The sequence below is a fragment of the Scyliorhinus torazame genome, chromosome 17 (genome assembly GCF_047496885.1).
Source record: "Scyliorhinus torazame isolate Kashiwa2021f chromosome 17, sScyTor2.1, whole genome shotgun sequence".
Taxonomy (NCBI): Eukaryota; Metazoa; Chordata; class Chondrichthyes; order Carcharhiniformes; family Scyliorhinidae; genus Scyliorhinus; species Scyliorhinus torazame.
Window position 1 is genome coordinate 143991757 of NC_092723.1, and position 27640 is coordinate 144019396.

Here is a 27640-nt window from a genome sequence, read left to right on the forward strand (position 1 = left end):
ACTGTTCCCGGTACTGTGGTCACTGTGGGCTGGTCCCAGTACTGTGGTCACTTTGGACTGTTCCCGGTACTGTGGTCACTGTGGGGCAGTTCCCGTTACTGTGGTCACTGTGGGGAGTTCCCGGTACTATCGTCACTGTGGACTGTTCCCGGCACTGTGGTCACTGTGGGCAGTTCCCGGGACTGTGGTCATTGCGGACTGTTCCCGGCACTGTGGTCACTGTGGGCAGTTCCCGGTACTGTGGTCACTGCGGACTGTTCCCGGTACTGTTGTCACTGCGGAATGTTCCCGGAACTGTGGTCACTGAGGGCAGTTCCCGGTACTGTAATCAGTGCTGATTGTTCCCGGTACTGTGGTCACTTTGGACTGTTCCCGGTTCTGTGGTCACTGTGGGCAGTTCCCGGTACTGTGGTCACAGCGGACTGTTCCCAATACTGTGGTCACTGCGGAATGTTCCCGGTACTGTTGTCACTCTGGGCAGTTCCCGGTACTGTGGTCGCTCTGTGCAGTTCGCGGTACTGTGGTCACTGCGGAATGTTCCCGGTTCTGTGGTCACTGTGGACTGTTCCTGGTACTGTGGTCACTGTGAACAGTTGCTGGTACTGTGGTCACTGTGGAAAGTTCCCGGTACTGTGGTCACTCTGGGCAGTTCCCGGTACTGTGGTCACTCTTTGCAGTTCCCGGTACTGTGGTCACTGTGGACTGTTCCCGGTACTTTGGTCACTGTGAACTGTTCCCGGTACTGTGGTCACTTTGGACTGTTCCCGGTACTGTGAGCTGTTCCCAGTACTGTGGTCACTTTGGACTATTCCCGGTACTGTGATCACTGTGGGCAGTTCCTGGTATTGTGGTCACTGCGGACTGTTCCCGGTACTGTGGTCACTGTGGGCAGTTCCCGGATCTGTGATCACTGTGGACTGTTCCTGGTATTGTGGTCACTGCGGACTGTTCCTGGTACTGTGGTCACTTTAACTGTTCCCGGTACTGTGGTCACTGTGGCCTGTTGCCGGTACTGTGATCACTGTGGACTGTTCCCGGTACTGTGGTCACTGCGAATGTTCCCGGTACTGTGGTCACTGTGGGCATCTCCCGGTGCCGTGGTCACTTTGGACTGTTACCGGTACTGTGGTCACTGCGGACAGTACCCGGTACTGTGGTCACTGTGGGCAGTTCCCGGTACTGTGGTCGCTTTGGACTGTTCCTGGTTCTGTGGTCACTGTGGACTGTTGCCGGTTCTGTGGTCACTGTGGACTGTTCCCGGTACTGTGGTCACTCTGGACTGCTCCTGATACTGTGGTCACTGTGGACTGTTCCCGGTACTGTGGTCACTGCGGACAGTACCCGGTACTGTGGTCACTGTGGGCAGTTCCCGGTACTGTGGTCGCTTTGGACTGTTCCCGGTTCTGTGGTCACTGTGGACTGTTGCCGGTTCTGTGGTCACTGTGGACTGTTCCCGGTACTGTGGTCACTCTGGACTGCTCCTGATACTGTGGTCACTGTGGACTGTTCCCGGTACTGTGGTCACTGCGGACTGTTCCTGGTACTGTGGTCACTGTGGGCAGTTCCCGGTACTGTGGTCACTGTTGACTGTTCCCGGTACTGTGGTCACTGTGGGCTGGTCCCAGTACTGTGGTCACTTTGGACTGTTCCCGGTACTGTGGTCACTGTGGGGCAGTTCCCGTTACTGTGGTCACTGTGGGGAGTTCCCGGTACTATCGTCACTGTGGACTGTTCCCGGCACTGTGGTCACTGTGGGCAGTTCCCGGGACTGTGGTCATTGCGGACTGTTCCCGGCACTGTGGTCACTGTGGGCAGTTCCCGGTACTGTGGTCACTGCGGACTGTTCCCGGTACTGTTGTCACTGCGGAATGTTCCCGGAACTGTGGTCACTGAGGGCAGTTCCCGGTACTGTAATCAGTGCTGATTGTTCCCGGTACTGTGGTCACTTTGGACTGTTCCCGGTTCTGTGGTCACTGTGGGCAGTTCCCGGTACTGTGGTCACAGCGGACTGTTCCCAATACTGTGGTCACTGCGGAATGTTCCCGGTACTGTTGTCACTCTGGGCAGTTCCCGGTACTGTGGTCGCTCTGTGCAGTTCGCGGTACTGTGGTCACTGCGGAATGTTCCCGGTTCTGTGGTCACTGTGGACTGTTCCTGGTACTGTGGTCACTGTGAACAGTTGCTGGTACTGTGGTCACTGTGGAAAGTTCCCGGTACTGTGGTCACTCTGGGCAGTTCCCGGTACTGTGGTCACTCTTTGCAGTTCCCGGTACTGTGGTCACTGTGGACTGTTCCCGGTACTTTGGTCACTGTGGGCAGTTCCCGGTACTGTGGTCACTCTGGACTGTTCCTGGTACTGTGGTCACTCTGGACTGTTCCCGGTACTGTGGTCACTGTCGGCTGTTCCCAGTACTGTGGTCACTGTGGGCTGTTCCCAGTACTGTGGTCACTTTGGACTGTTCCCGGTACTGTGAGCTGTTCCCAGTACTGTGGTCACTTTGGACTATTCCCGGTACTGTGATCACTGTGGGCAGTTCCTGGTATTGTGGTCACTGCGGACTGTTCCCGGTACTGTGGTCACTGTGGGCAGTTCCCGGATCTGTGATCACTGTGGACTGTTCCCGGTACTGTTGTCACTGCGGGCAGTTCCCGGTACTGTGGTCACTGCGGACTGTTCCCGGTACTGTGGTCACTTTGGTCTGTTCCCGGTCATGTGGTCACTGCGGACTGTTCCCAGTACTGTGGTCACTGTGGGCAGTTCCCGGATCTGTGATCACTGTGGACTGTTCCCGGTACTGTGGTCACTGCGGGCAGTTCCCGGTACTGTGGTCACTGCGGACTGTTCCCGGTACTGTGGTCACTGTGGTGTGTTCCCGGTACTGTGGTCACTGTGGGCAGTTCCCGGTACTGGGGTCACAGTGGGCAGTTCCCGGTACTGTGGTCATTGTGGACTCTTCCCGGTACTGTGGTCACTGCGGACTGTTCCTGGTACGGTGGTCACTGTGGGCAGTTCCCGGTACTGTGGTCACTGTGGGCAGTTCCCGGTACTGTGGTCACTGTGGACTGTTCCCCGTACTGTGCTCACTGTGGGCAGTTCCCGGTACTGTGGTCACTGCGGACTGTTCCCGGTACTGTGGTCACTCTGGTCTGTTCCTGGTACTGTGGTCACTGTGGACTCTTCCCAGTACTGTGGTTAATTTAGGACTGTTCCCGGAACTGTGATGACCGTTGGCCCTTCCCGGTACTGTGGTCACTGTGGGGAGATCCCGGTACTATCGTCACTGTGGGCTGTTCCCGGGAGTGTGGTCGTTGCGGTCTGTTCCCGGCACTGTGGTCACTGTGGGCAGTTCCCGGTACTGTGGTCACTGCGGACTGTTCCCGGCAGTGTGGTCACTGCGGAATGTTCCCGGTACTGTAATCACTGCTGATTGTTCCCGGTACTGTGCTCACTGTGACGGTTCCTGGTACTGTGGTCACTGTGGAAAGTTCCCGGTACTGTGCTCACTGTGGACTGTTCCCGGTTCTGTGGTCACTGTGGACTGTTCCCGGTATTGTGGTCACTGTGGGCAGTTTCCGGTACTGTGCTCACTGTGGGCAGTTCCCGGTACTGTGATCACTGTGGGCAGTTTCCGGTATTGTGGTCACTGTGGACTGTTGCCGGTACTGTGTCACTGTGGGCATTTCCCAGTACTGTGGTCACTGTGGACTGTTCCCGGTACTGTGGTCACTGTGGGCATTTCCCAGTACTGTGGTCACTGTGGACTGTTCCTGGTACTGTGGTCACTGCGGACTGCTCCCGGTACTGTGGTCACTGTGGACTGTTCCCGGTACTGCGGGCACAGTGAGCAGTTCCCGGTACTGTGGTCACTGTGGGCTGTTCCCAGTATTGTGGTCACTTTCGACTGTTCCCGGTACTGTGGTCACTGTGGGCAGTTCCCGGTACTGTGGTCATTGTGGGGAGTTCCCGGTACTATCGTCACTGTGGGTGTTCCCGGGACTGTGGTCATTAAGATCTGTTCCCGGCACCGTGGTCACTGCGGAATGTTCCCGGTACTGTGGTCACTGAGGGCAGTTCCCGGTTCTGTGGTCACTGAGGGCTGTTCCCGGTACTGTGCTCACTGTGGACTGTTCCTGGTACTGTGGTCACTGTAGACTGTTCCTGGTACTGTGGTTATTGTCGTCAGTTCCTGGTATTTTGGTCACTGCGGACTGTTCCCGCTACTGTGGTCACTCTGGACTGTTCCCGGTTCTGTGGTCACTGTGGACTGTTCCCAGTAATGTGTTCACTGTGGACTGTTCCCAGTTCTGTGGTCACTGCGGAATAGTCCCGGTACTGTTGTCACTGTGGGCAGTTCCCGGTACCGTGGTCACTTTGGACTGTTCCCGGTTCTGTGGTCACTGTGGACTGTTGCCGTTACTGTGGTCACTGTGAGCATTTCCCAGTATTGTGCTCACTGTGAGCATTTCCCAGTATTGTGCTCACTGTGAGCATTTCCCAGTATTGTGCTCACTGTGGACTATTCCTGGTACTGTGGTCACTGTGGACTGTTCCCGGTACTGTGGTCACTGTGGGCATTTCCCAGTACTGTGGTCACTGTGGGCAGTTCCCGGTACTGTGGTCACTGTGGGCTGTTCCCAGTACTGTGGTCACTTTGGACTGTTCCCGGTACTGTGGGCAGTTCCCGGGACTGTGGTCATTTTGATCTGTTCTCGGCACCGTGGTCACTGCGGAATGTTCCCGGTACTGTGGTCACTGAGGGCAGTTCCCGGTACTGTAATCACTGCTGATTGTTCCCGCTACTGTGCTCACTGTGGACTGTTCCTGGTACTGTGGTCACTGTGGGCAGTTCACGGTACTGTGGTCACTGTGGGCTGTTTCCGGAACTGTGGTCACTTTGGACTGTTCCCAGTACTGTGGTCACTGTGGGCTGTTTCCGGTACTGTGCTCACTGTGGACTGTTCCCAGTACTGTAGTCACTTTGGACTGTTTCCTGTCATGTGGTCACTGTGGGCAGTTCCCGGTACTGTGGGCAGTTCCTGGTATTGTGGTCACTGCGGACTGTTCCCGGTACTGTGGTCACTTTGGCCTGTTCCCGGTACTGTGGTCACTGTGGGCTGTTGCCGGTTCCCAGTACTGTGGTCACTGTGAACTGTTCCCGGTACTGTGGTCACTGCGGAATGTTCCCGGTACTGTTGTCACTGTGGACTGTTCCTGGTACTGTGGTCACTGTGGGTAGTTCCCGGTACTGTGGTCACTTTGGACTGTTGCCGGTACTGTGGTCACTGCGGACAGTTCCCGGTACTGTGGTCACTGTGGGCAGTTCCCGGTACTGTGGTCACTTTGGACGTTCCCGGTTCTGTGGTCACTGTGGACTGTTGCCGGTACTGTGCTCACTGTGGGCAGTTCCCGGTACTGTGGTCACTGCGGACTGTTCCCGGTACTGTGGTCACTTTGGACGTTCCCGGTTCTGTAGTCACTGTGGACTGTTGCCGGTACTGTGGTCACTGTGGGCATTTCCCAGTACTGTGGTCACTGTGAACTGTTCCCGGTACTGTGGTCACTGCGGAATGTTCCCGGTACTGTTGTCACTGTGGACTGTTCCTGGTACTGTGGTCACTGTGGGTAGTTCCCGGTACTGTGGTCACTTTGGACTGTTGCCGGTACTGTGGTCACTGCGGACAGTTCCCGGTACTGTGGTCACTGTGGGCAGTTCCCGGTACTGTGGTCACTTTGGACGTTCCCAGTACTGTGGTCACTGTGGACTGTTGCCGGTACTGTGCTCACTGTGGGCAGTTCCCGGTACTGTGGTCACTGCGGACTGTTCCCGGTACTGTGGTCACTTTGGACGTTCCCGGTTCTGTGGTCACTGTGGACTGTTGCCGGTACTGTGCTCACTGTGGGCAGTTCCCGGTACTGTGGTCACTGCGGACTGTTCCCGGTACTGTGGTCACTTTGGACGTTCCCGGTTCTGTGGTCACTGTGGACTGTTGCCGGTACTGTGCTCACTGTGGGCAGTTCCCGGTACTGTGGTCACTGTGGGCAGTTCCCGGTACTGTGCTCACTGTGGACAGTTGCTGATACTGTGCTCACTGTGGGCAGTTCCCGGTACTGTGGTCACTGTGGGCTGTTCCCGGTACTGTGGTGTCAGCGGGTCCAGCGGGTGCCAGATCCCGGAGGGAACCCGTATCTTGCCTGCCGTCGGGATACTCAACGTAGGCGTAACTGGGGTTGGCGTGGAGCAGCCGGACCCTTTCGACCAGGGGGTCCGTTTTATGGCTCCTCGCGTGCCTCCGGAGAAGAACAGGTCCCGGAGCCATCAGCCAAGGTGGGAGCGAGACCCCGGAGGTAGACCTCCTGGGGAAGACAAACAATCGGTTGTGAGGGGTCTCATTCGTGGCCGTGCAGAGGAGTGACCTAATGGAGTGTAGGGCATCGGGTAGGACCTCCTGCCAGCAGGTGGTTGGGAGACTTCTCGACCGCAGGGCCAGAAGGATAGCCTTCCACACTGTCACGTTCTCCCTCTCCACCTGCCCGTTTCCCCGTGGGTAGTAACTGGTTGTTCGGCTCGAGGCGATGCCTTTGCTGAGCAGATACTGACGCAGTTCATCGCTCATGAATGATGTACCCCGGTCGCTGTGGATATAAGCGTGGGCTATGGTTTGGGATGCGGGATGGGTGCGTGGGGAGCAGCGCCTTACCGTTTCAGGGTTGATAAAGCTCTCCGTGCACCCGGAGTCGAAGAGGCATGCAGTGTCGCGCCCGTTGACCTGGACCTGCATCATGGAGTTCTGCAGGTGTTTTGGCCGAGTTTGGTCGAGGCTGATCGCACCCACTCGCAGGTAGTCAGAGTCCTCAGCCGAGTCAAAATCATAAAATGGCCGCCGCCGTTGGTCGCACGTGTCGGGTCGAGAAGGTGGCCGCTGACAAGATGGCCACTCCCATGATTCGCACGAGGCTGATGACGCATCAGAAGGGGGCGTGTCGGGTCGGTGCGCAGCAGCATTGCGAGGCCTGAGAGCCTGATTTTCTGGCCGGCTGTTCTTTGTTTTTCTGGCCCCTGGGTCTGGCCAGGCAGACCCTCTCAAAATGCCCTTTTTTCCCGCAGTCGCTGCAGATCGCGGAGCGGGCTGGGTAGCGTGGGCGTGGGTACTGGCCCTGTCCGCAGAAGTAGCACGGTGTGCCCCCATGGTGAGCGGGTCGCCGAGTGGCGCAGGTCTGTAATACGGCTGAGTCGGAGGAAGTCCGGGGGGGCTCGCAGAGTCCGCGGGGTACGTACCCAAGTTATGTCGGGCCACCTCCAGCGAGGAGGCGAGCGGTAGCGTGTCCTGGAGGTCATTTGCCCCGTTTTCGAGCAGCCGCTGCCGGATGTAGGTCGAGCGGATGCCGGACACGAAAGCGTCTCTGATGTGCAGGTTCATATGGACTTCCGCTGTCACATACTGATGGTCACAGTCCCTGGCAAGTGCGGTGAGTTTCTCAACAAACTCGTCTAGCGATTCCCCCGAGCGCTGCCGGCAGGTCAAGAGCAGATGCCGGGCGTGCATCTCATTGATGGGTTTGACAAACCGCTTGCGGAGTAACTCGACCGCCTCATCATAAGTCGTCGCCTTTTCGAGCATGGCGGAGATTCTGTGACTCACCTGGGCATGGAGTAGACGCAGCTTGCGTGGCCCCAGGATGGGAGTCTCTGCGGAGTCCAGGTAGGCCTCGAAGCTCCGCAGCCAGTATTTAAAAATTTCCTTCGCCTCCGGTGTTCGTGCTTCCAGATTGAGCTTCTCTGGTTTTAGGCCTGCGTCCACCTGAATCTAGTTTAGTCTAATAAATTGAGGTACCCTCAATAACAAAGCTTAGAGATTAAACTGTAAAGAAGGCTTTGTTATACTAAGAACTATGTTAGAGCTGAGACAAGTGCTGATTGCTACACAGCCCATGAGGCAGCCCTTTATATATGGCTCACAGATGGGCAGAGCCAGAGGCGGATCCCCCAGGGTTCCAAGCCCTGTCTTAAAGGGGACATCACCTTATATGATGATAAGGCAGTAACCGTTCATCACAAAGCCTACTTGTGACAATAAGCGATTGTTATTATTATTACTCGGTGGAGCAGATATGTGAAGAGATCAGATCAGCCCATAAGAGAGTTGTTTAGGAGTCTGGTAACAGCGGGGAAGAAGCTGTTTTTGAATCTGTTAGTGCGTGTTCTCAGATTTTTGTATCTCCTGCCCGATGGAAGAAGTTGGAAGAGTGAGTAAGCCGGGTGGGAGGGGTCTTTGATTATGCAGCCCGCTTTCTCTAGGCAGCGGGAGGTGTAGACTGAGTCAATGGGTGGGAGGCGGTTTCGTGTGATGGACTGGGCGGTGTTCACGACTCTCTGAAGTTTCTTGTGGTCTTGGGCCGAACAGTTGCCATACCAGGCTGTGATGCAGCCTGATAGGATGCCTTCTATGGCGCACCTGTAAAGGCTGGTAACAGTCAATGTGAGCATGCCGAATTTCCTTAGTTTCCTGAGGATGTATCGGCACTATTGTGCTTTCTTGGTCATAGTGTTGACGTGGGTGGACCAGGACAGATTTTTGCCATGATGCTGACAGGGGTGTGTACAATACTTTGCTTCCTGAAGTCAATGACCAGCTTTTTCGTTTTGCTGACATTGGGGGAGAGATTGTTGTCATTACACCACTCCACTAGGTCCTCTATCTCCTTCCTGCATTCTGACTCATCATTGTTCGAGATCCGACCCACAATGGCCGTGTCATTAGCAAACTTGGAGAAGGAATTGGAGCCAAATTTGTCCACACAGTCATGGGTGTACTGGGGGTATAATAGAGGACTAAGTACGCAGCCTTGCCGGGCCCCGGTATTGATGACTATCGTGGAGGAGGTGTTGTTGTTTATCCTTACTGATTGTAGTCAGAAAGTCAAGGATCCAGTTGCAGAGTGAGGAGCCAAGTCCTAGGTATTGGAGCTTTGATATGTGCTTGGCTGGGATTATGGTGTTGATGGTGGAGCTTTAGCCAATAAATAGGAGTCTGATGTAGGAGTCCCTGTTATCGAGATTCTCCAGGGATGAGTGCAGGGTCAGGGAGATGGCGTCTCCTCTGAAACGGTTGTGGCGGTATGCGAATTGCAGTGGATCTAGGCATCCTGGGAGTATGGAGTTGATGTGCCTCATTACCAACCTCTCGAAGCACTTCATTACGATCGATGTCAAGGCCACCGGACAATAGTAATTGAGGCACATTGCCTGGTTCTTCTTTGGCAACGGTATGATGGTGGTCTTCTTGAAGGTAGGTGGGGACCTCATAGCGGAGTAGGTACAGGTTAAAGATGTCAGCAAGCACATCTGCCAGCTGGCCCGCACACGATCTGAGTGCACAACCAGGGACCCTGTTCAGACCCGTCACCTTCCAAGGGTTCACTTTCAAGAAGGCCAATCTGACTTCGGAAGCTGTATGGGTGTGTCCGGAGCTGCTGGGGCAATCAAGAGCGGTTTGATGGTTTCCCGCTCAAACTGAGCATAGAATGCATTGAATCCATTGGGGCGGGGTGCGCTACTACCGGGGATTCTGCTCGGCTTCGCTTTGTAGCCCGTTGTGTTGTTTACGCCTTGCCACAACTGACGAGAGTCTGTAGCGCTAGTCTGTGACTCTAGCTTGGTCTGATATTGTCTCCTGGCATCCCTGGTGACTTTGCGGAGGTCGTACCCGGATTTCTTGAAAAGGTCAGGGTTGCCGGACTTGAACGCCTCAGACCTGTCCTTCAGTAGGGAGTCAATCTCCCGATTAAGCCACGATTTCCGGTTGGAGAACGTACGTACTACTTTCTTTGGCATGCAGTCATCGACGCATTTGCTGATGACGTCTGTAACGGTGGTGGCATACTCGTTTAGGTTGGTCGCTGAGTTCTTAAATATGGACCAGTCCACTGACTCCAAGCAGTCATGCTTCTGTTGCCTCGGACCAGCAATACATGACCTTCTTAACCGGATTCTCCCGCTTAAGTTTCTGCACATATGCCAGGAGAAGGAGCATCGTCTTTATGGTCCGATTTTCTGAAGTACGGACGGGGGATGATCGGTAGGCGTTGGGAAGAATGTTTCCCAGGGTGTTTATTTGCTGTAACCTACTTTGATACAAATTTGAATAAAATGCGTTAAAACATTTTTTTTTTATAACTGTGTACAATTCGCGCAGCACCTTCTTCACTTCTGCCTGGGGTGGGATGCAGACCGCCGTGATAATGGCTGAAGTGAACTCACACAGAAGGTAGTATGGGCGGCACTTCACAGTCAGGTATTCCAGGTCTGGGGAGCAGCAGTTTGCCAGGGTTGCCACGTCCAAGCATCAGGAGGAGTTGATGGGGAGGCAAACCCCTCCACCCTTCGCTTTGCCCGATGATGCCGTGCAGTCCACCCGATGTATTGAGAAACCATCAGGTTGTATGGCGCAGTCCGGTGAGGCAGGAGTGGGCCATGTCTCTGTGAAACCGAACACTCAGCAGTCTCTCACTTCCCTGTGAGAGGTAAGTCTAATGTTGTGTTTGTGAGAATGTCAAGGGGCGATGGTTAGATCCTCTCTTGTAGGAGAGGCCTGGCACTTGTGTGTCACAAATGGAACTTGCCACTTGTCAGCCCAATCATGGATATTGTCCAGATCTTGCTGCATTAGGGCAAGGACTGCTTCATTATCTGAGGAGTCGCAAATGGTGCAGTCATCTGCGAACATCCCCACTTCTGACCTTATGATGGATGGGAGATCATTGATGAAGCAACTGAAGATGATTGGGCCTAGGTCATTACCCTGAGGAACTCCTGCAATGATGTTCTGGAGCTGATATAATTTTCCTCCAAGTACCACGGCCATCTTCCTTTGTGCCAGGTATGACTCCAAACAGCGGAGAGTTTCCCCCCAGATTCCCATGACTCCAGTTTTTCTAGGGCTCCTTGATGCCATACTCATGCAAATGCTGCCTTGATGTTCCTGATAATCTGGTCATTATGGACTCTTTCCACTATCAGATGTTTTGGGGACTCTGCTCATTATGGTCTATTGCTTGTGACCTGTGCCGTACCAGACGAGCTTGTCCACATCCATTAACTCCAATCTAGCAGGGAGAAACATCGGCTACAGCTCCATTTGAACCCTTCCTGAAATGTGTGTGGTTATAAGGAGAATAACCAGGGTTGGTTGTGATGCCTCCCAAGGTTAGATACCTGGATGGAAGGGCAGCACGGTGGCGCAGTGGGTTAGCCCTGGCGCCGAGGTCCTAGGTTCGATCCCGGCTCAAGTCAGTGTCCGTGTGGAGTTTGCACATTCTCCCCGTGTTTGCGTGGGTTTCGCCCCCACAACACAAAGTGCAGGCTAGGTGGACCGGCCACGCTAAATGGCCCCTTAATTGGAAAAATAAATTGGGTACTCTAAATTTAAAAAACAAAGGAAAAAAGAAAAGATACCTGGATACATTAATCCAGCGCTCCTATTCATACATTTTAATGTAAAAAGTGGTGATCGCTGAGGGTCCCAAGTTTGAATCGGTGGTCTGCCGAGAGTTTGTTGACTTCAGTTGCTGTGGAAGAGATCTGTCTGTATGTGACACTTATACATGATCTGTAAGAAGCATTAAATCACTGATCAGTTACTGTTATAATTTAAGATAAATCAAGAGTTAATGTATAGTGAAGCATGAGAAGATGATTTTTGATTAAGGCAATTCAGGAAAAGGTCTCAATGAGTGAGTGAGTGTGGACCAACACCAAGTTGGGGCTGTAAACAAGATTTTCAACTTTTTAAAAATAAATTTAGAATGCGCAATTATTTTTTTCCAATTAGGGAGCAATATAGCGTGGCCAATCCACCTACCCTGCACATCTTTTTGGGTTGTGGAGGTGACACCCTCGCAGACACGAGGAGAAAGTGCAAACTCCACACGGACAGTGACCAACTAAGTTTTCAACTAGACAGGAAGAAACTTTCCCCCTTGGTGGGGGGATCAATGACCAGGGGCATAGATTTAAGGTAAGGGGCAGGAGGTTTAAAGGGGATGTGAGGTAAAACATTTCCACCCAGCGGGTGGTGGTTGTTTGGAATTCGCTGCCTGAAATGGTGGTGGAGGCAGAGACTCTCATAACATTCAATAAGCATTTGGACGTGCACTTGCGATGCCAAGGCACACAAGGTTATGGGCCAAGTGCTAAAAAATGTGATAAGAATGCTAAGGTGATTGTTTTGGTTGGTGTGTACACGATGGCCCAAGGTCAGCACAGGTAGCACAGTGGTTCGCACTGTTGCCTCACAGCTCCAAGGTCCCGGTTCGATTCACGGCTTGAGTCACTGTGCAAAGTTTGCACTTTCTCCCCATGTCTGCGTCGGTTTCCTCCGGTTTAATCCCACTGTCCAAAGATGTGCAGGCTAGGTGGATTGCAAATGCCCTTGGTGTCCAAAAAGGTTAGGTGGGGTTACTGGTTTAGGGTGGAGGCGTGGGCTTCTGTAGAAGGTTCTTTCCAAGGGCCGGTGCAGACTCGATGGGCCGAATGGCCTCCTTCTGCACTGTAAATCCTATGATAGAATTCTATGGTAGAAGGGCCTTTTCTTGGCGCAGTGGTTAGTGCTGCTGCCTCACAGCGCCGAGGTCCCAGGTTCGATCCTGGCTCTGGGTCACTGTCTGTGTGGAGTTTGCACATACTCCCCATGTTTGCGTGGGTTTCACCCCCACAACCAAAAGATGTGCAGGCTCGGTGGATTGGCCACACTAAATTGTCCCTTAATTGGAAAAAATGAATTGGGCACTCTAAATTTATTTTTTAAAAAGGGTCTTTTCTGTGCTGTAGATCTCTCGGACTCTTAAGGTAAGGAATTATTCCAGATGGCTGTGTTAGTATGGGGCTTACAAGGGTCTGTGTGCCTGACACACCATTTGGTAGATGCCAGTCCTCAATTCATCTTCATTCTTGTTCTGACGTTCCCTGAGGAACCCACCCTGGTGTCTGTGTGGGTTTCCTCCTGTGCTCCGGTTTCCTCCCACAGTCCAAAGATCATAGTGTGGTGATGTGCATCAATGTAAATGCATGTAGGCTAGCTAGACACTAGAGGGAGCACCAGAGACATCACACACACACACTCGACCAATAGATCAGTTAGATAGGACACGACCAATGGACATTCACGATACACACACAGGTGACACGACCACAGGAGGGCATTACACCAACCCATATATAAAGGACACCACACACATGATCTGCCTCTTTCCAGTGGAGACAGTCAGTGAATACAGACACAGGGTTGATTCAATATCAATCCCACCACGTGGATTGCAGCAACTGGTTAGTCAGTCTGGGTAGCTATAGTAGGATTAGCAGTAGTGTCGAACCCGAGTAATAGAAGTGTAAATAGTTTAATAAACGTGTTGAAGTTATCTCCATGTCTGAACCTTCCTTTGTCAAGTGCACCACAAGGAAGCCGCTTATGTTACACCTAGAACATAACAAATCATGGCACCAGCAGTGAACTGTTTCAATCCATATAGCCATAGCTCAGCGTACAGTGATATCCAGCAATGATACCCAGGCAAGATGTTCGAGATCTGAGTTCCGCAGCAGCTCCAGTGCCACGGCGATCTCCGCGAAAACTGGTGGGTATTCCGGCAAATGTTTGAAATCTTCCTGGTAGCAGCCGACCTACAAGACGTAGCCGATGCTGAAAAGACAGAGCTTCTCCTCACCATCGCCGGTGCCAGAGCAGAAGAAATCTTTTAAAAATTCAAGTTCTCCAAAGGGGAAAACAGGAGTGACTTCCAGGCAGTCCTGGACAAATTCGGCAAATACTGTGAGGAAAACACACTCCAACCAGCAAGAAAAGGTAAGAGAAACGCCAGTACTCACCACGAGGCCGAGATCCCGGAGCAGAGAACGATTTTGATCGGCGGCCATCTTTCTACAGGGACTGCACTTGCGCAGTTGCGCGAGAAGCGCACAGAACGGGAAGGTCCGTTTGCGCATGCGCGAGACGCCGCGCATGCGCAATCATGAAAACGACCCCGGTACGGGAACAGCGATTTGCGCATGCGCAAACGCTTCTTACGTATGATGTCACATGCGTCATGACGTCAGAGGCCCCGGACCACGCCCATTTAAAGGGGAAACATGCCAAATCAAAGAAAAAATCTTTTATAGCCGTAAAACAACCTTCCTTCACCTGGAATGACAGCACAATGCCTCAATTTAAACCAGGAAATGAAATTAACCTCCAAAGAACCCTGCAACAAGCAGTTACCTACGCCCAAACCAATTATTTCGACCTTGAATACTTCGAAACCGACCTTCACATTTTCTCTGGACCTCGCGAGCCCAATGCCAGCTCTGACGCAAACAGTGGTGATATGGTCCTAGAAGACAACGACTCAGATAAACCTTTCACCTTGGGAGGCTACCCCAGTACCAAATCCGAACCGCAACTAGACGTGTTGCACATTGGCGACCCCCGTATTGAATCCGATGCAGACGCGGATTCGTTCTTCGGATTTGAGGATCTTCAGCCCAGCAGACATGACATCCCGACTCGTGAGTGCAGGATTATGCTGCAGCCTGACACCAAGGGACAGAGAGCGGTACAAGCCCACAAAGAGCAGCCTGCTGCCACACAGAGCGTGGTCCACGCACCGCTCAGGGTTCCCGGCTCAACGATAGAAGACATGCAAGACTCCACACCGCAGTCCTTGCATGAACAAGAAGTGACTCCAGTGTCACAAGCCTCCACAGCGAGCTCGTGGACAGACTCTACATAGGAGAAACGCAAGACTCCAGAGCGCAGTCCTTGCACGAACAAGAAGTGACTCCAGTGTCACAAGTCTCCACAGCGAGCTCGTGGACAGTCTCCACGATAGAAGCAATGCAAGACTCCGACGCGCAGTCCTTGCAGGAACAAGACCATGAGGGTCTAGCAACCTCCTCTGACCAACTAGCGGCAGATGATGCAAGTCTACCATGCTCAAGTAAACAGCAAGAAGACTATGACAGTCTACCACGCTCCAGTGCACAGCAGGATGACCATGAAGGTCTATCATGCTCCAGTGAAGAACAAAGCGACGATGACAGTCCAAGCCCAAATGAACAACACATCGACTATGACACCCACCCACATTGTCTGAGCCACAAGGAGAAGACTGACAGTATACCCAGCCCAAGTGAACAACAAGCAGCTACTGAGGATCTATCCACGGTATGTGAGACGAGTGACAACAGCATCCTACTTCCCATGCAAGATGTGCAAAGTGACAGACCTCAGCTAGTGCGTACAGAGGCACTCGACGATCACTGTGAGACCACTGGTGACTCCGGTGACACCATGATACTTTCACCCTCATTCGCTCGAACCTCTCCACAAGTCAATGCTTTCCTGCATGTTCCAACTCCAGACGTGCAGCTTCCAGAAATCTCAGCTGACTCCAGTGAACCTGCTAAGACTCCGGACGGGGAGCATCAACAAACCAACACTGACTCAGTTAAAACAGACCAGACTCCAGATGGGGAGTAACCAAACGCCGACTCTGATTCACGTAAGCCGGACTTTACTCCAGACAGAGAGTGCCGCAACCTCAGTGATGGCACGCTCAGGGTGACAGCAGTAAAGTAAGGGCCCATGGTATTCGAGGCAAGGTACTAACATGGATTGACGATTGGCTGTCAGGCAGAAGGCAGAGAGTTGGGATAAAAGGTTCTTTTTCGGAATGGCAACCGGTGACGAGTGGTGTCCCGCAGGGCTCAGTGCTGGGGCCACAGCTGTTCTCTTTATATATTAACGATCTAGATAACGGGACTGAGGGCATTCTGGCTAAGTTTGCCGATGATACGAAGATAGGTGGGGGGGCAGGTAGTATGGAGGAGGTGGGGAGGCTTCAGAAAGATTTAGACAGTTTAGGAGAGTGGTCCAAGAAATGGCTGATGAAATTCAACGTGGGCAAGTTCGAGGTCTTGCACTTTGGAAAAAAGAATAGAGGCGTGGACTATTTTCTAAACGGTGACAAAATTCATAATGCTGAAGTGCAAAGGGACTTGGGAGTCCTAGTCCAGGATTCTCTAAAGGTAAACTTGCAGGTTGAGTCCGTAATTGAGAAAGCAAATGCAATGTTGTCATTCATCTCAAGAGGCTTGGAATATAAAAGCAGGGATGTACTTCTGAAGCTTCATAAAGCATTAGTTAGGCCCCATTTAGAATACTGTGAGCAATTTTGGGCTCCACACCTCAGGAAGGATATACTGGCACTGGAGCGGGTCCAGCGGAGATTCACACTGATGATCCCAGGAATGGTAGGCCTAACATACGATGGACGTCTGAGGATCCTGGGATTATATTCATTGGAGTTTAGGAGGTTGAGGGGAGATCTAATAGAAACTTACAAGATAATGAACGGCTTAGATAGGGTGGATGTAGGGAAGTTGTTTCCATTAGCAGGGGAGACTAGGACCCGGGGGCACAGCCTTAGAATAAAAGGGAGTCACTTTAGAACAGAGATGAGGAGAAATTTCTTCAGCCAGAGAGTGGTGGGTATGTGGAATTCATTGCCACAGAGGGCGGTGGAGGCCAGGACGTTGAGTGTCTTTAAGACAGAAGTTGATAAATTCTTGATTTCTCGAGGAATTAAAGGCTATGGAGAGAGAGCGGGTAAATGGAGTTGAAATCAGCCATGATTGAATGGTGGAGTGGACTCGATGGGCCGAATGGCCTTACTTCCACTCCTATGTCTTATGGTCACAACGACAGGAGATGGCTCGCTTAACAATTACACTGGGTCAATAATAACAAGCAGCGGCTACAGTCCAAGAGGAATACACCAATATTCACCACAGCTATATCCACACATTTTTTCCACACCAGCAGTGCAGCCAATGACAACTCATGCTGGACAAACCCAGTATTCAGGCATACAGCAGCCAGCAGTCTATGCAGCATATTCTCAAACAGGCCAGCACTACGGATTGCCCACTAATGGAATCAAGACCGAAGGAGGACTACCGCAAGCGCAATCTGCACTACAGACCGGATTCCTTAGTTATAGCCCAGGATTTGCTGCATCCCAGCCTGGCCAGACGGCATATTCCTGTCAAATGCAAGGTTCTAGTTTCACACCATCACCAGGTATTTATGCGAGCAGCAATTCTGTTTCCAATTCGACAAGCTTCAACGGTTCTCAGCAGGATCACCCTTCCTGCACAGCACGCGGCCAGAACCAGTATGTACAGTCTTATCCAACTTCAACATATGGCACATCCATGACCTCGAATGATACTGTTGATGGTACCTCTTACACGTCAACACCTTATCAGCTACAAGATGCCATCCGACAGCACCATCACAAACATCGAAAAAAGAAAGGGACTCCAAATCAGACAGCGAAGTGATTTGACCACTTCTTGGTTCCTGTGGCACAGGGACGTTGATGGCGTTCATAACCAAGACTCACATTTGACCATGATGATTGATGGTTTGTGGACCAACACGAATGATTTGGACTTATTGTTTAATCACTGTTCCCATGACTTGTATATACCTTACCTTATCTACCTGTTCATTGTTCAATTTTCTTAAAGTGTACAGAAAATATGTAACATATAAAAAAGGCGGGAATGTGGTGATGTGCATCAATGTAAATGCATGTAGGCTAGCTAGACACTAGAGGGAGCACCAGAGACATCACGCACTCAACCAATAGATCAGTTAGATAGGACACGGCCAATGGACATTCACGATACACACAGAGGTGACAGGGGGGCATTACACCAACCCATATATAAAGGATACCACACACATGACCTGCCTCTTTCGAGTGAAGACAGTCAGTGAGTAGAGACGCAGGGTTGATTCAATATTACTCCCACCACGTGGATTGCAGCAAATGTTTAGTCAGTCTGGGTAGCTATAGTAGGATTAGCAGTAGTGTCGAACCCGAGCAATAGAAGTGTAAATAGTTTAATAAACGTGTTTAAGTTATGTCCACGTCTGAACTTTCCTTTGTCAAGTGCACCACAAGGAAGCCGCTTATGTTACACCTAGAACATAACAAATGACATAGAACATACAGTGCAGAAGGAGGCCATTCGGTCCATCGAGTCTGCACTGACCCACTTAAGCTCTCACTTCCACCCTATCCCTGTAATCCAATAACCCCTCCTAACCTTTTTGGACACTAAGGGCAATTTAGCATGGCCCATCCACTAACCGGCACGTCTTTGGACTGTGGGAGGAAACCGGAGCACCCGGAGGAAACCCACGCAGACACGGGGAGAACGTGCAGACTCTGCACAGACAGTGACCCAGCGGGGAATCGAACCTGGGACCCTGGCGCTGAGAAGCCACAGTGCTATCCACTTGTGCTACTGTGCTGCCCAAAGATGTGCGGATTAGATGCTAAATTGCCCTTAGTGTCCAAAAAGAAATGTTAAGTGGGGGTTACTGGGATAGGGTAGATACGTGGGCTTCAGTAGGGTGCTCTCTGTCAGGGCCGGTGCAGACTCGATGGGCCGAATGGCCTCATTCTGCACTGTAAATTCTATGATTCTATCTCGCTCACGGTGAGGAGTGAGGGGTTAAAACCAGGTGCAGGTCAGGACAAGTGACAAAATACCAGCAGTATATACCAAATGGGCAAAGGTTTTGCTGGGTTCAGTTATATTTGAGTATGGTATGCGCTCTGTGTCCAGTCTGTGCTTGAATCGGCAATATCAGTTAACCATCTGAAATAGGAACAGGAGTAAACCATTCAGCCCTTCGAACCTGCTCTGACATTTAATAAGATTAAAGCTGATCTAACACCCACTTTCCTGCCTTGATCCATAACCCTTAATTCTCCTACTGATTAAAAAAGTATCGATCTCAGCCTTGAAAATGTTCAAGGACTCGAACTCCACAACATCCTGGGGTAGAGGCAGCTAACCTTAGACCTGCAACCGGAGTGAGACAGAGCGTTCAGCTGGGGCTTCTGTTCCCAGTCGCTGTCCAGTGATATGTTGGTGGTGGACTTGGTTATGATGGTTTCCATGGTGGAACAGCTTGCAAGCAAGTACCTTATGGGTTCCCTGGACAGTGACAGGTCACTTACACAATGTATCCTTCCTTACAGAATGATCAGTTACCTGCAAGTCGCTGGAGTTATTTTCATCCCGAACTAGACTGGGATATCAGGAGTGGCTACAGAATGAGCTGTATTTCAGTGATTTGGTGTTTGTTTATACTTGGCTTTGGACTTTATCCAGGTGAGTAACTGTTATGATTGGTAACACATATTAAAAACACAATGTTTCTATGTGACTTAAGAGGACATTGTGTTTGGCCAAACTTTGAATCATTAGCCAACGTGATAAAGAAACATATATATTGTTTGTACTGCACATCACCATAATGAAATGGAACATAACTTTTCTCTGCCCCCCAAAACAGTTTTCTAAACCCTTTTCGTAAAGACACTTTCCCTGGAAGGACCACAGCATACAATAAGGTTCAAAAGGTTCATGAATTTCCTGCGCAGTGCTGCCTGTTCTATCCCCAACCCCCTCCCCTCTCCCCCCACCCCCCCCTCCCCACCAAGTTCCAAGTGAGCAGGTGGTAGCTGTGTCCACTGTAGCCAAAGAATGAACATAAGAACTAGGAGCAGGAGTAGGCCATCTGGCCCCTCGAGCCAGCTCCGCCATTCAATGAGATCATGGCTGATCTTTTGTGGACTCAGCTCCACTTTCCGGCCCGAACACCATAACCCTTAATCCCTTTATTCTTCAAAAAACTCTATCTTTATCTTAAAAACATTTAATGAAGGAGCCTCTACTGCTTCACTGGGTAAGGAATTCCATAGATTCACAACCCTTTGGGTGAAGAAGTTCCTCCTAAACTCAGTCTACTTCCCAGTCGGCCTGTAAAACCTTGTTGGGAATTGGGGTGTGGAGGGTTGTGGGGGGAATAATTCGAGGGCTATCTCTTAACCAGTAAATTATGGTGAGACCAAAATCTTCAGTACCTATGAAGTGGGCAACTTCCAGCTATTGGAGGAATGCCTCCCACCCCCTCTGAGCAGGAGGATCTGATAGATACTGGAGAGCCCTACTATGATAGAATTCTATGGTAGAAGGGCCTTTTCTGTGCTGTAGACCTCTAGGACTCTTAAGGTAAGGGATTATTCCAGATGGCTGTGTTAGGATGGGGCTTACCAGGGTCTGTGTGTCAGACCCACCATTTGTGGGTAACTACTGGGGTATTACAACTGTTATGCCGACCACGAAGGCCATGGGGGATCATCGATTGAATTCCCCATGGGATTTGTGGAGTATGAGTTCCCCTATTGAGTGGGCAGAGGCTCACCCAATAGGAACCATTCGGCGGGAGTTTAAAACACGCAACCCAGATCCGGACTGGGGTTCCCGATGGTCCCTGGGCTCGGATGCTCGGATGCAAGCATTATACACCACGGCAAGGGTTCTTTTTGTTGTTCAAATGAACAAAGAGTTTTGTATGAAGTCTGGCCTTGGCGGAGGTATTACAATAACTGGAAGCAAGGGGCTGAAGATCAGATAGCTAGGAATCAACCCGTGCTTTCAACATCCTATGCAAAGTTTTACCAGTGGAAATTTAGAAGGATAAACAGAAAGAGCAAAAGGCAGAGTGCAAATAACGGAAGTTTCTCAGTACAATGCCCTGTGCACTTTACATTTTCTGTAAGCTCACTGTTTTGCCATTAAGATGCATCACACCATCTCTGACTTTCACCCCTTAACCCTCAGTGCCAGATCTATTGAGCTTCTCACAGCCCTCAGCTTTCTGCTTTGGGAGATTGAGGTTACAACTTCCCCCCTCTTGTGCTGACTCCAGGGGCGTCATTCTCCGACCCCCCAGCGGGTCGGAGAATGGCCGTTGGCCGCCGTGAATCCCGCCCCTGCCGGTTGCCGAAGTCACCGGTACCAGATATTGGGCGGGGGCGGGAGTCGGGCCGCGCCGGTTGGCGGGCCCCCCCGCTCGATTCTCCGGCCCTGATGGACCGAAGTCCCGCCGAGAAATTGCCTGTCCCGCCGACGTAAATTAAAGTAGGTGGGCGAAATTCTCCCCCAACGGCGCGATGTCCGCCGACTGGCGCCCAAAACGGCGCCAATCAGACAGGCATCGCGCCGCCCCAAAGGTGCGGAATGTTCCGCATCTTTGGAGGCCGAGCCCCGACATTGAGGGGCTAGGCCGGTGCCGGAGGGATTTCCGCCCCGCCAGCTGGCGGAAACGGCGTTTGTTGCCCCGCCAGCTGGCGCGGAAATGACATCCCCGGGCGGCGCATGCGCGGGAGTGTCAGCGGCCGCTGACAGTTTCCCGCGCATGCGCAGTGGAGGGAGTCTCTTCCGCCTCCGCCATGGTGGAGGCCGTTGCGGAGGCGGAAGGGAAAGAGTGCCCCCACGGCACAGGCCCGCCCGCGGATCGGTGGGCCCCAATTGCGGGCCACCCCGGGGGGCACCCCCCGGGGTCAGATCGCCCCGCGCCCCCCCCCCCCCCCCCCGGAGCCCGCCCACGCCGCCTTGTCCCGCCGGTAAATACCTACTTTACTTTACGCCGGCGGGACAGGCAATTTCTCGGCGGGACTTTGGCCCATCCGGGCCGGAGAATTGAGCGGGGAGGCCCACCAACCGGCGCGGCCCGATTCCCGCCACCGCCCAATCTCCGGTACCGGAGACTTCGGCAACCGGCGGGGGCGGGATTCACGGCGGCCAACGGCCATTCTCCGACCCGCTATTTACGTATTTACCGGCGGGACAAGGCGGCGTGGGCGGGCTCCGGGGTCCTGGGGTGGGCGCGGGGCGATCTGACCCCGGGGGCTGCCCCCACGGTGGCCTGGCCCGCGATCGGGGCCCACCGATCCGCGGGTGGTCCTGTGCCGTGGGGGCACTCTTTCCCTTCTGCCTCCGCAACGGCCTCCATCATGGCGGAGGCGGAAGAGACTCTCCCCACTGCGCATGCGCCGCCCGGGGATGTCATTTCCGCGCCATTTGGGGGAGAATTTCGCCCCTCGTTCTGATCAATTCCCCACTGGACAGCTCAATCGAGTGCCCATTCTGCCCATGTTCAGTGATAGTGAGTGTTCTCGGGTTATTGAGTTAAGTACAGACACCACCACCCAAGTCTGACTCTTTCCTCACAGAACCTGCAAAAGCAAGCATGTTCTAGCAAGAACAACGTGATAGTGATTGGGAAACACTAATCCATAGAACAATCCAGCGCTGAAACAGGTCATTTAGCCCATCATGTCTATAGTGATCTTACCCTCCGTGTGGGTCACCCACTGTAATCCAATCTCCTACTCACACCCCAAACCCACACAACTGCTTCTCTTGGCTCTACATCCAAAAAGTAAGTTTAAAAACTAAAATTACAATGTTATAGGCAACCTTAACAGTCACTCTTGAGAGCGATCAGCTGAATTCTGGCTGTGCAGACTGAACTGTACAACTATTAACAAAGCCATCACGGTAAGAAGATCTGGAAACCAAGCCTGCTATACCTTTCCCTTTCCTTGTTCAGTTATGCTGTTGACAAAATGTGACGTTCTGGTTAGTGCTGTCCTGTGCTCCACACTTCCCTCACATCATCCTGACATAGTTGCATTCTTGCTAATTCTTAACTTGTGCAACTTGACAACTGAGTGGGAACAGGATATGATTGATGCATATTACTAATTTACAGCTGAAGGTGACAGCCAACCAAAGCATCTTGAGTGTTACAATGACTATCTCAAGGAAATTATCTGCACCTGGAATGTAGATCCAAACACAAACTGCTCAACTGACTACAGACTGCAATATACGTTGGTGAAAATGACCGATGAGTAAGTGAACATATTTTTACCTGCACATCTTGCACAATCCTGTGTTGATGAGAATGAAAGGGGGCAGAGGAGTAAGAATGGACAGGCAGAAATACTATGAAAAGAACCCAATATGAAATGATGGTGCCTCGGGTAAATGAGGACAAAGGTCAGCACCTGAACCCTTGTTTGATAACTACTTTTGGATTGCATGTTTCTGTGTAACAGGTGAGACCATCCCCCATTGAAGGTGATATCTGCACCCCATAAACTTCTCCCACAAATCGGTCACCAGGAGCATTCCCAAAAACACTAGCAAAGTTAGACATTTCTGGGACTGGCACAGGAAGAACTGGAAATCAAAATCAAATCAAGAATTCAAAATATAAGCCTCTTTCTTTCTATTTTTCAGGGTAAAGGATATTAAAACGCTTCCCGGATCAATTTGTCAAAGCAGTATCATAACACAGGCGTTGGTGTTTACTGCCATATATGAAATTAAGGTCATCTTCAAAGGAATTGTGTTACTCTCCAAAACCGTTAAACCGTCACAGACCAGTAAGTGGGTTCCTGGTTCAGCATGCGGGTGCAGTTCTAGACATCCCCCAATGAGTTATTATTCATGTGCCGCCTGCAGGGATTAAACTTTCTTTCCAGTGCACCTTTTGTATGATCATTCGTGCTTTCATGCGACGTAGATTGGTTTGGCTTCGCGCCTCCTTCTGCACTGTATGTTCTATGATCTTTGGACTGTGGGAGGAACCCGGAGCACCGGAGGAAACCCACACAGACACCATAGTTACATTCAACACAATAGCACTTTATAGGAGTAGCTAACTCCCTTGTGTATTCATCAATGCCATACTTCTTACAATAGATGTTGAAATTCTGTTCACAACATATAAATAGACAGAGATATGCTGACTGTCCAAAATACCTTTAATACAGTTTCACAGCCTGACAGACCAGATGAAGCTATAATCCACGTACTGCACTTAGTTTTAACAAAAAGCACCATGGAATTCAACAATGAATTTTTTCCGAATTTTTTCTTCAAATCAGAGACACAGCTATGGGTAAGAAATATGCCCAACAGTTGTGAACATATGCATGGCTGAGTGGAAAGAGAGTGTTTTAAAAAAGTTTCCCATGTAATATTATAGATATTTGAATGACATATGGACTATTTGGACTCTTACATAAGCAATATTAGAAGAATTCATCAATACCCCATAACCATCACCCTCCATTGAACTTAATGCCACAGCACATTAATATCCTGGACTGCATCGTATTAAGTTGGCACAAGGAAGCAGAAGGCATAAAATGGATAGCAACAAAACCTTTCTTGCAAAATAACTGACGCGCACACACATACTTCTACACACAAAAAGCCATCACCTTCTGCAGACTTGAGGTCACAACTAATGTGCTGGAAAATTTTAATCAGGCAGTTACTATTTTTGCTACATTAAGGAACACAAAATGGTTCCTCGGTTATTTTGAGAGTGCTAATCAACCCACTATTGCAAATTAGGTTATATACCAGGTCTATCTTTAATTACAACATACTGCACAATTACCCAACAAATAAATATGGTTAAAAATCATTTTGAGAAGTTAAAATGGAATGTTAATTCACTAAGCCAATATAACATTAACATTAATAAGAGGCGGGCAGCATGGTGGGGCAGTGGGTTAGCACTGCTGCCTCACGGTGCCGAGGTGACAGGTTCAATTCTGTCTCTGGGTCACTGTCCATGTGGAGTTTTCATATTCTCCCCATGTTTGCGTGGGTTTCGTCCCCACAACCCAAAGATGTGCAGGCTAGGTGAATTCACCACGCTAAATTACCCCTTAATTGGAAAAAATGAATTGGGTATTCTAAATTTAAAAAGAAAAACATTATAAGAGGCAAAAATCTAAAAGATTAATTGGTCCCCGGCAGTCTCTCTCACCCTTCCCCCTTTCTTTCATTTGTGGCCCCCTTGTTATGGGATCTCTTGTGGGATTTTCAAAGGCTTTCAAGGGCAAATTGCCACTGCGATATCTCCACCCAATGAAAAAACACACTTGAAACTTACTCGGGGGTCACTAGAAGCTAAACAAGAACTGAAACCTTAGCTAATCTCCCCATCCTTCATCCAGGATACTGGACCAGCTGAGATATCAGGTTATGGGACCTCTGGGAGCGAATGGATAGGACTTCGGGTTGAGTGATCATATCAGGAGATGGGACTAGGTGGAGTAGAATCCTTATTTTAACTGACTTGTTCCCTCTAAGTTTGTGGGTAAAGTCAGTGGTTTTTGCAGACTGTCTATCGCCACAGAGTAGAATGGGGTTTTCTTGTCCAGCGCTTTGCTTGTGTTCAGTTAGAATACTGTGACGTTCCCTAAATTATTGAAACATTTTTTCCAGTCAAACCCTTGGCTCCGCACACCCTCAAGATAAACACTTCAGAAAACAACGAGCAGTTCCTGGTCTGGGTTGATGATTACAAGGACAAAAATATTAAAAACAATCTGGAGTATCAAGTCGCTTACATGAGAACAGGAGGAAACTGGAAGGTTTGCATCCCAACTTCAGGCCTACCTCCTCTTGAGCTGTTTTAAATTTGTTCACTGGTCCTTATAATCAAATGTCTTCAAAGTTTAGAGTTTAGCCTATCTCTAAGCCTACCATGGGTCTTTATTGTGCCCCTCCTTTGAGTCTTTTGCAAGACTTTCATGTGAAGAGAACAAAACTTGAAACAATTTGCTTGCTTTGAACCCTCACTGAAGTTGAAAGTTTCACATGCTATGCTTAATTAGCAGCTATGTTTGAGTTTCAGCATTGGTGCTTAAATTTTGTCTGCCTCAGTCAAATTTCAAAACAATCTCTTAGCCTCAGATGGACTATTGGGAAAAGACAGCCATTAGGGACATGTAGAGAAGCCAGCAAATCTGCATTATAAGGTTAATATTCAACCCCTTGTGCGTGCTCTGGTTTAGTGCAGCTGTTTTCTTGTCTTTGATACTTCAAGGCAGTATTCTTCCTGGATTCATTTCCTGTTTAATAAATCCTCTTGGAAACTTGGTCTTGGAGGTGAAGGGGATTCTCCCCTTCGTTTCTCCATTAATTCTGTGCCTCACTGTTACAGTGGATAACGGAAAACTCGGTGGAACTTTCCACCCTAAACCACAACCTTTTGGAAGGTTTAAATGTTGCAGAAGGACATATGAGGATGTGTGATAAAACCAACATGTGGTAAATAGGCTGGGGTGTTGTTTTGTCTCTGGGCTCAGACAAATTGTTAGCATAGTGGACTGATCAAGGAGAGGTTTGAACCCATGAAAAATATCAGGTTTGGGGTGGGGGCTATTGGGAATTTCCCTGTTGCTTTTTATATTTGGAAATTCAGGTAAAGAGTAAATGTCCAATGTTTGGTTTACCACAAGATGTTGAAAATGCCATAAAGGGGTGATTCTGGCCTTTTGAGGGAGGAGTAGGCATTGTGAGAAACCTTTTGATATGTAACTGACGATCACTAGTGGAATATATCCCCACTGGTCACTTTACCCGCTCCCCCCCCAATTATAAGCAAATCGCAGTCACTTTTCTTTCAAAAACAAACTGTGGACGGTGAATTTCCTCAGGATTTCTCTCGTTCGTAGATGTACCTTTGGTGGAATTAAGATGGAAACCAGAATTAAACGTTGGCGGTGACAGGAAAATTCACTCCCAGAAGGTAAATTAGAAAGGGCTGATTTGGTGCCTTCAGTTTGGAGTATAATTTTAAGGCTGTTTATTGTAGGTGAGAGGCTCCACCAGGGAAAGAAGCAGTTGGGATATGAAAGAAAACAAACTTTGTTAATTGTGTAAATGAATGTACATGCTGAGGATGGAGTGAGATCTGTTTTGATATTGGCGGTTTGAGGTTTCCTCAGTTTCTGCTGTTCTTAAATTTGATATAGATGATTAACACAACGAACCAGAAAATACTGGTCCTGCAATCCGTGCTGGATCCTGGATACATCTACCACATAAAGATTCGCTCCAAACCGTTACCAAATTATGCTGGGGTGTGGAGTGACTGGAGCCCCATATGTGTGTGGTCTTACGGTAAGTGTAAAAGTAAAAGGTCAATTGTGCCCACCCACTGAGCCCCGCGGGGGCAGAGGCAGTCCTCGATTGGCTGGCGGCAGGATCTTCCAGTCCCACGCTCTGTCAACCGGGTCTTCCGTTGTTTGCACCCTCTGCCGTCAGGGGACCCGCGATGGGGTTTCACAGTTGGGGGGGGGGGGCCCGGACGATCCCACCGGTGGGAATGATCAGAAAACCCTGTCCATAACCCCTGCTGAAAGGGATACAGCTCACCCCTCAGCAACCTACCCCTGTGGTCATGGTTTTCCCGGCAACTTGCAAAAAGTAAGGTGGAGCCATTGAGGTCAATGTTGAGTGGATTCCAGATCCAGCAGGATCTCCACTGAAAATCAACAGAGCTCACTGAAGACTCTGGGCGTGAAGGTATTTCATAATAAGTTAGACATGTGGTCAAAGGAAAGGGGAATAAAGTGATATGGGTTCAGTGTTTCAGATACTGTTTGTGTGGAGCCTAAATACCAGTACAGACAGCTTGGGCTGGATGGCCTGTTTCTCTATTGCCATTCTTTGTAATCCAAGACGCCCTCAGGAACTTTCAACATTCAAATTTTGTTAATGGAATTTTTCCTTAAAAATCTTCAAGCTTGCCGAAACCTGTTGAGGAATGTCTGTGTACACACTAAAGCCATATTTCCAGCAGCTACTGTCAATTCTTTGAAACAAGCTGAGAGAAAGCA

The 27640-nt window shown here is 50.3% G+C and overlaps 1 protein-coding gene across 1 annotated transcript in view; it reads left to right on the forward strand.

Moving 5' to 3' along the window:
- LOC140394208 (uncharacterized) overlaps positions 1 to 27640 on the forward strand; it is a 67062-nt gene that overhangs the window by 24577 nt on the left and 14845 nt on the right. Inside the window, exons 2-6 of the mRNA XM_072481197.1 lie at positions 19115 to 19247; positions 22699 to 22840; positions 23232 to 23377; positions 25239 to 25387; positions 26774 to 26921. Of these exons, the coding sequence (XP_072337298.1) occupies positions 19190 to 19247; positions 22699 to 22840; positions 23232 to 23377; positions 25239 to 25387; positions 26774 to 26921 (643 nt within the window). The 5' untranslated portion in view covers positions 19115 to 19189. The remainder of the gene's footprint in view (positions 1 to 19114; positions 19248 to 22698; positions 22841 to 23231; positions 23378 to 25238; positions 25388 to 26773; positions 26922 to 27640) is intronic.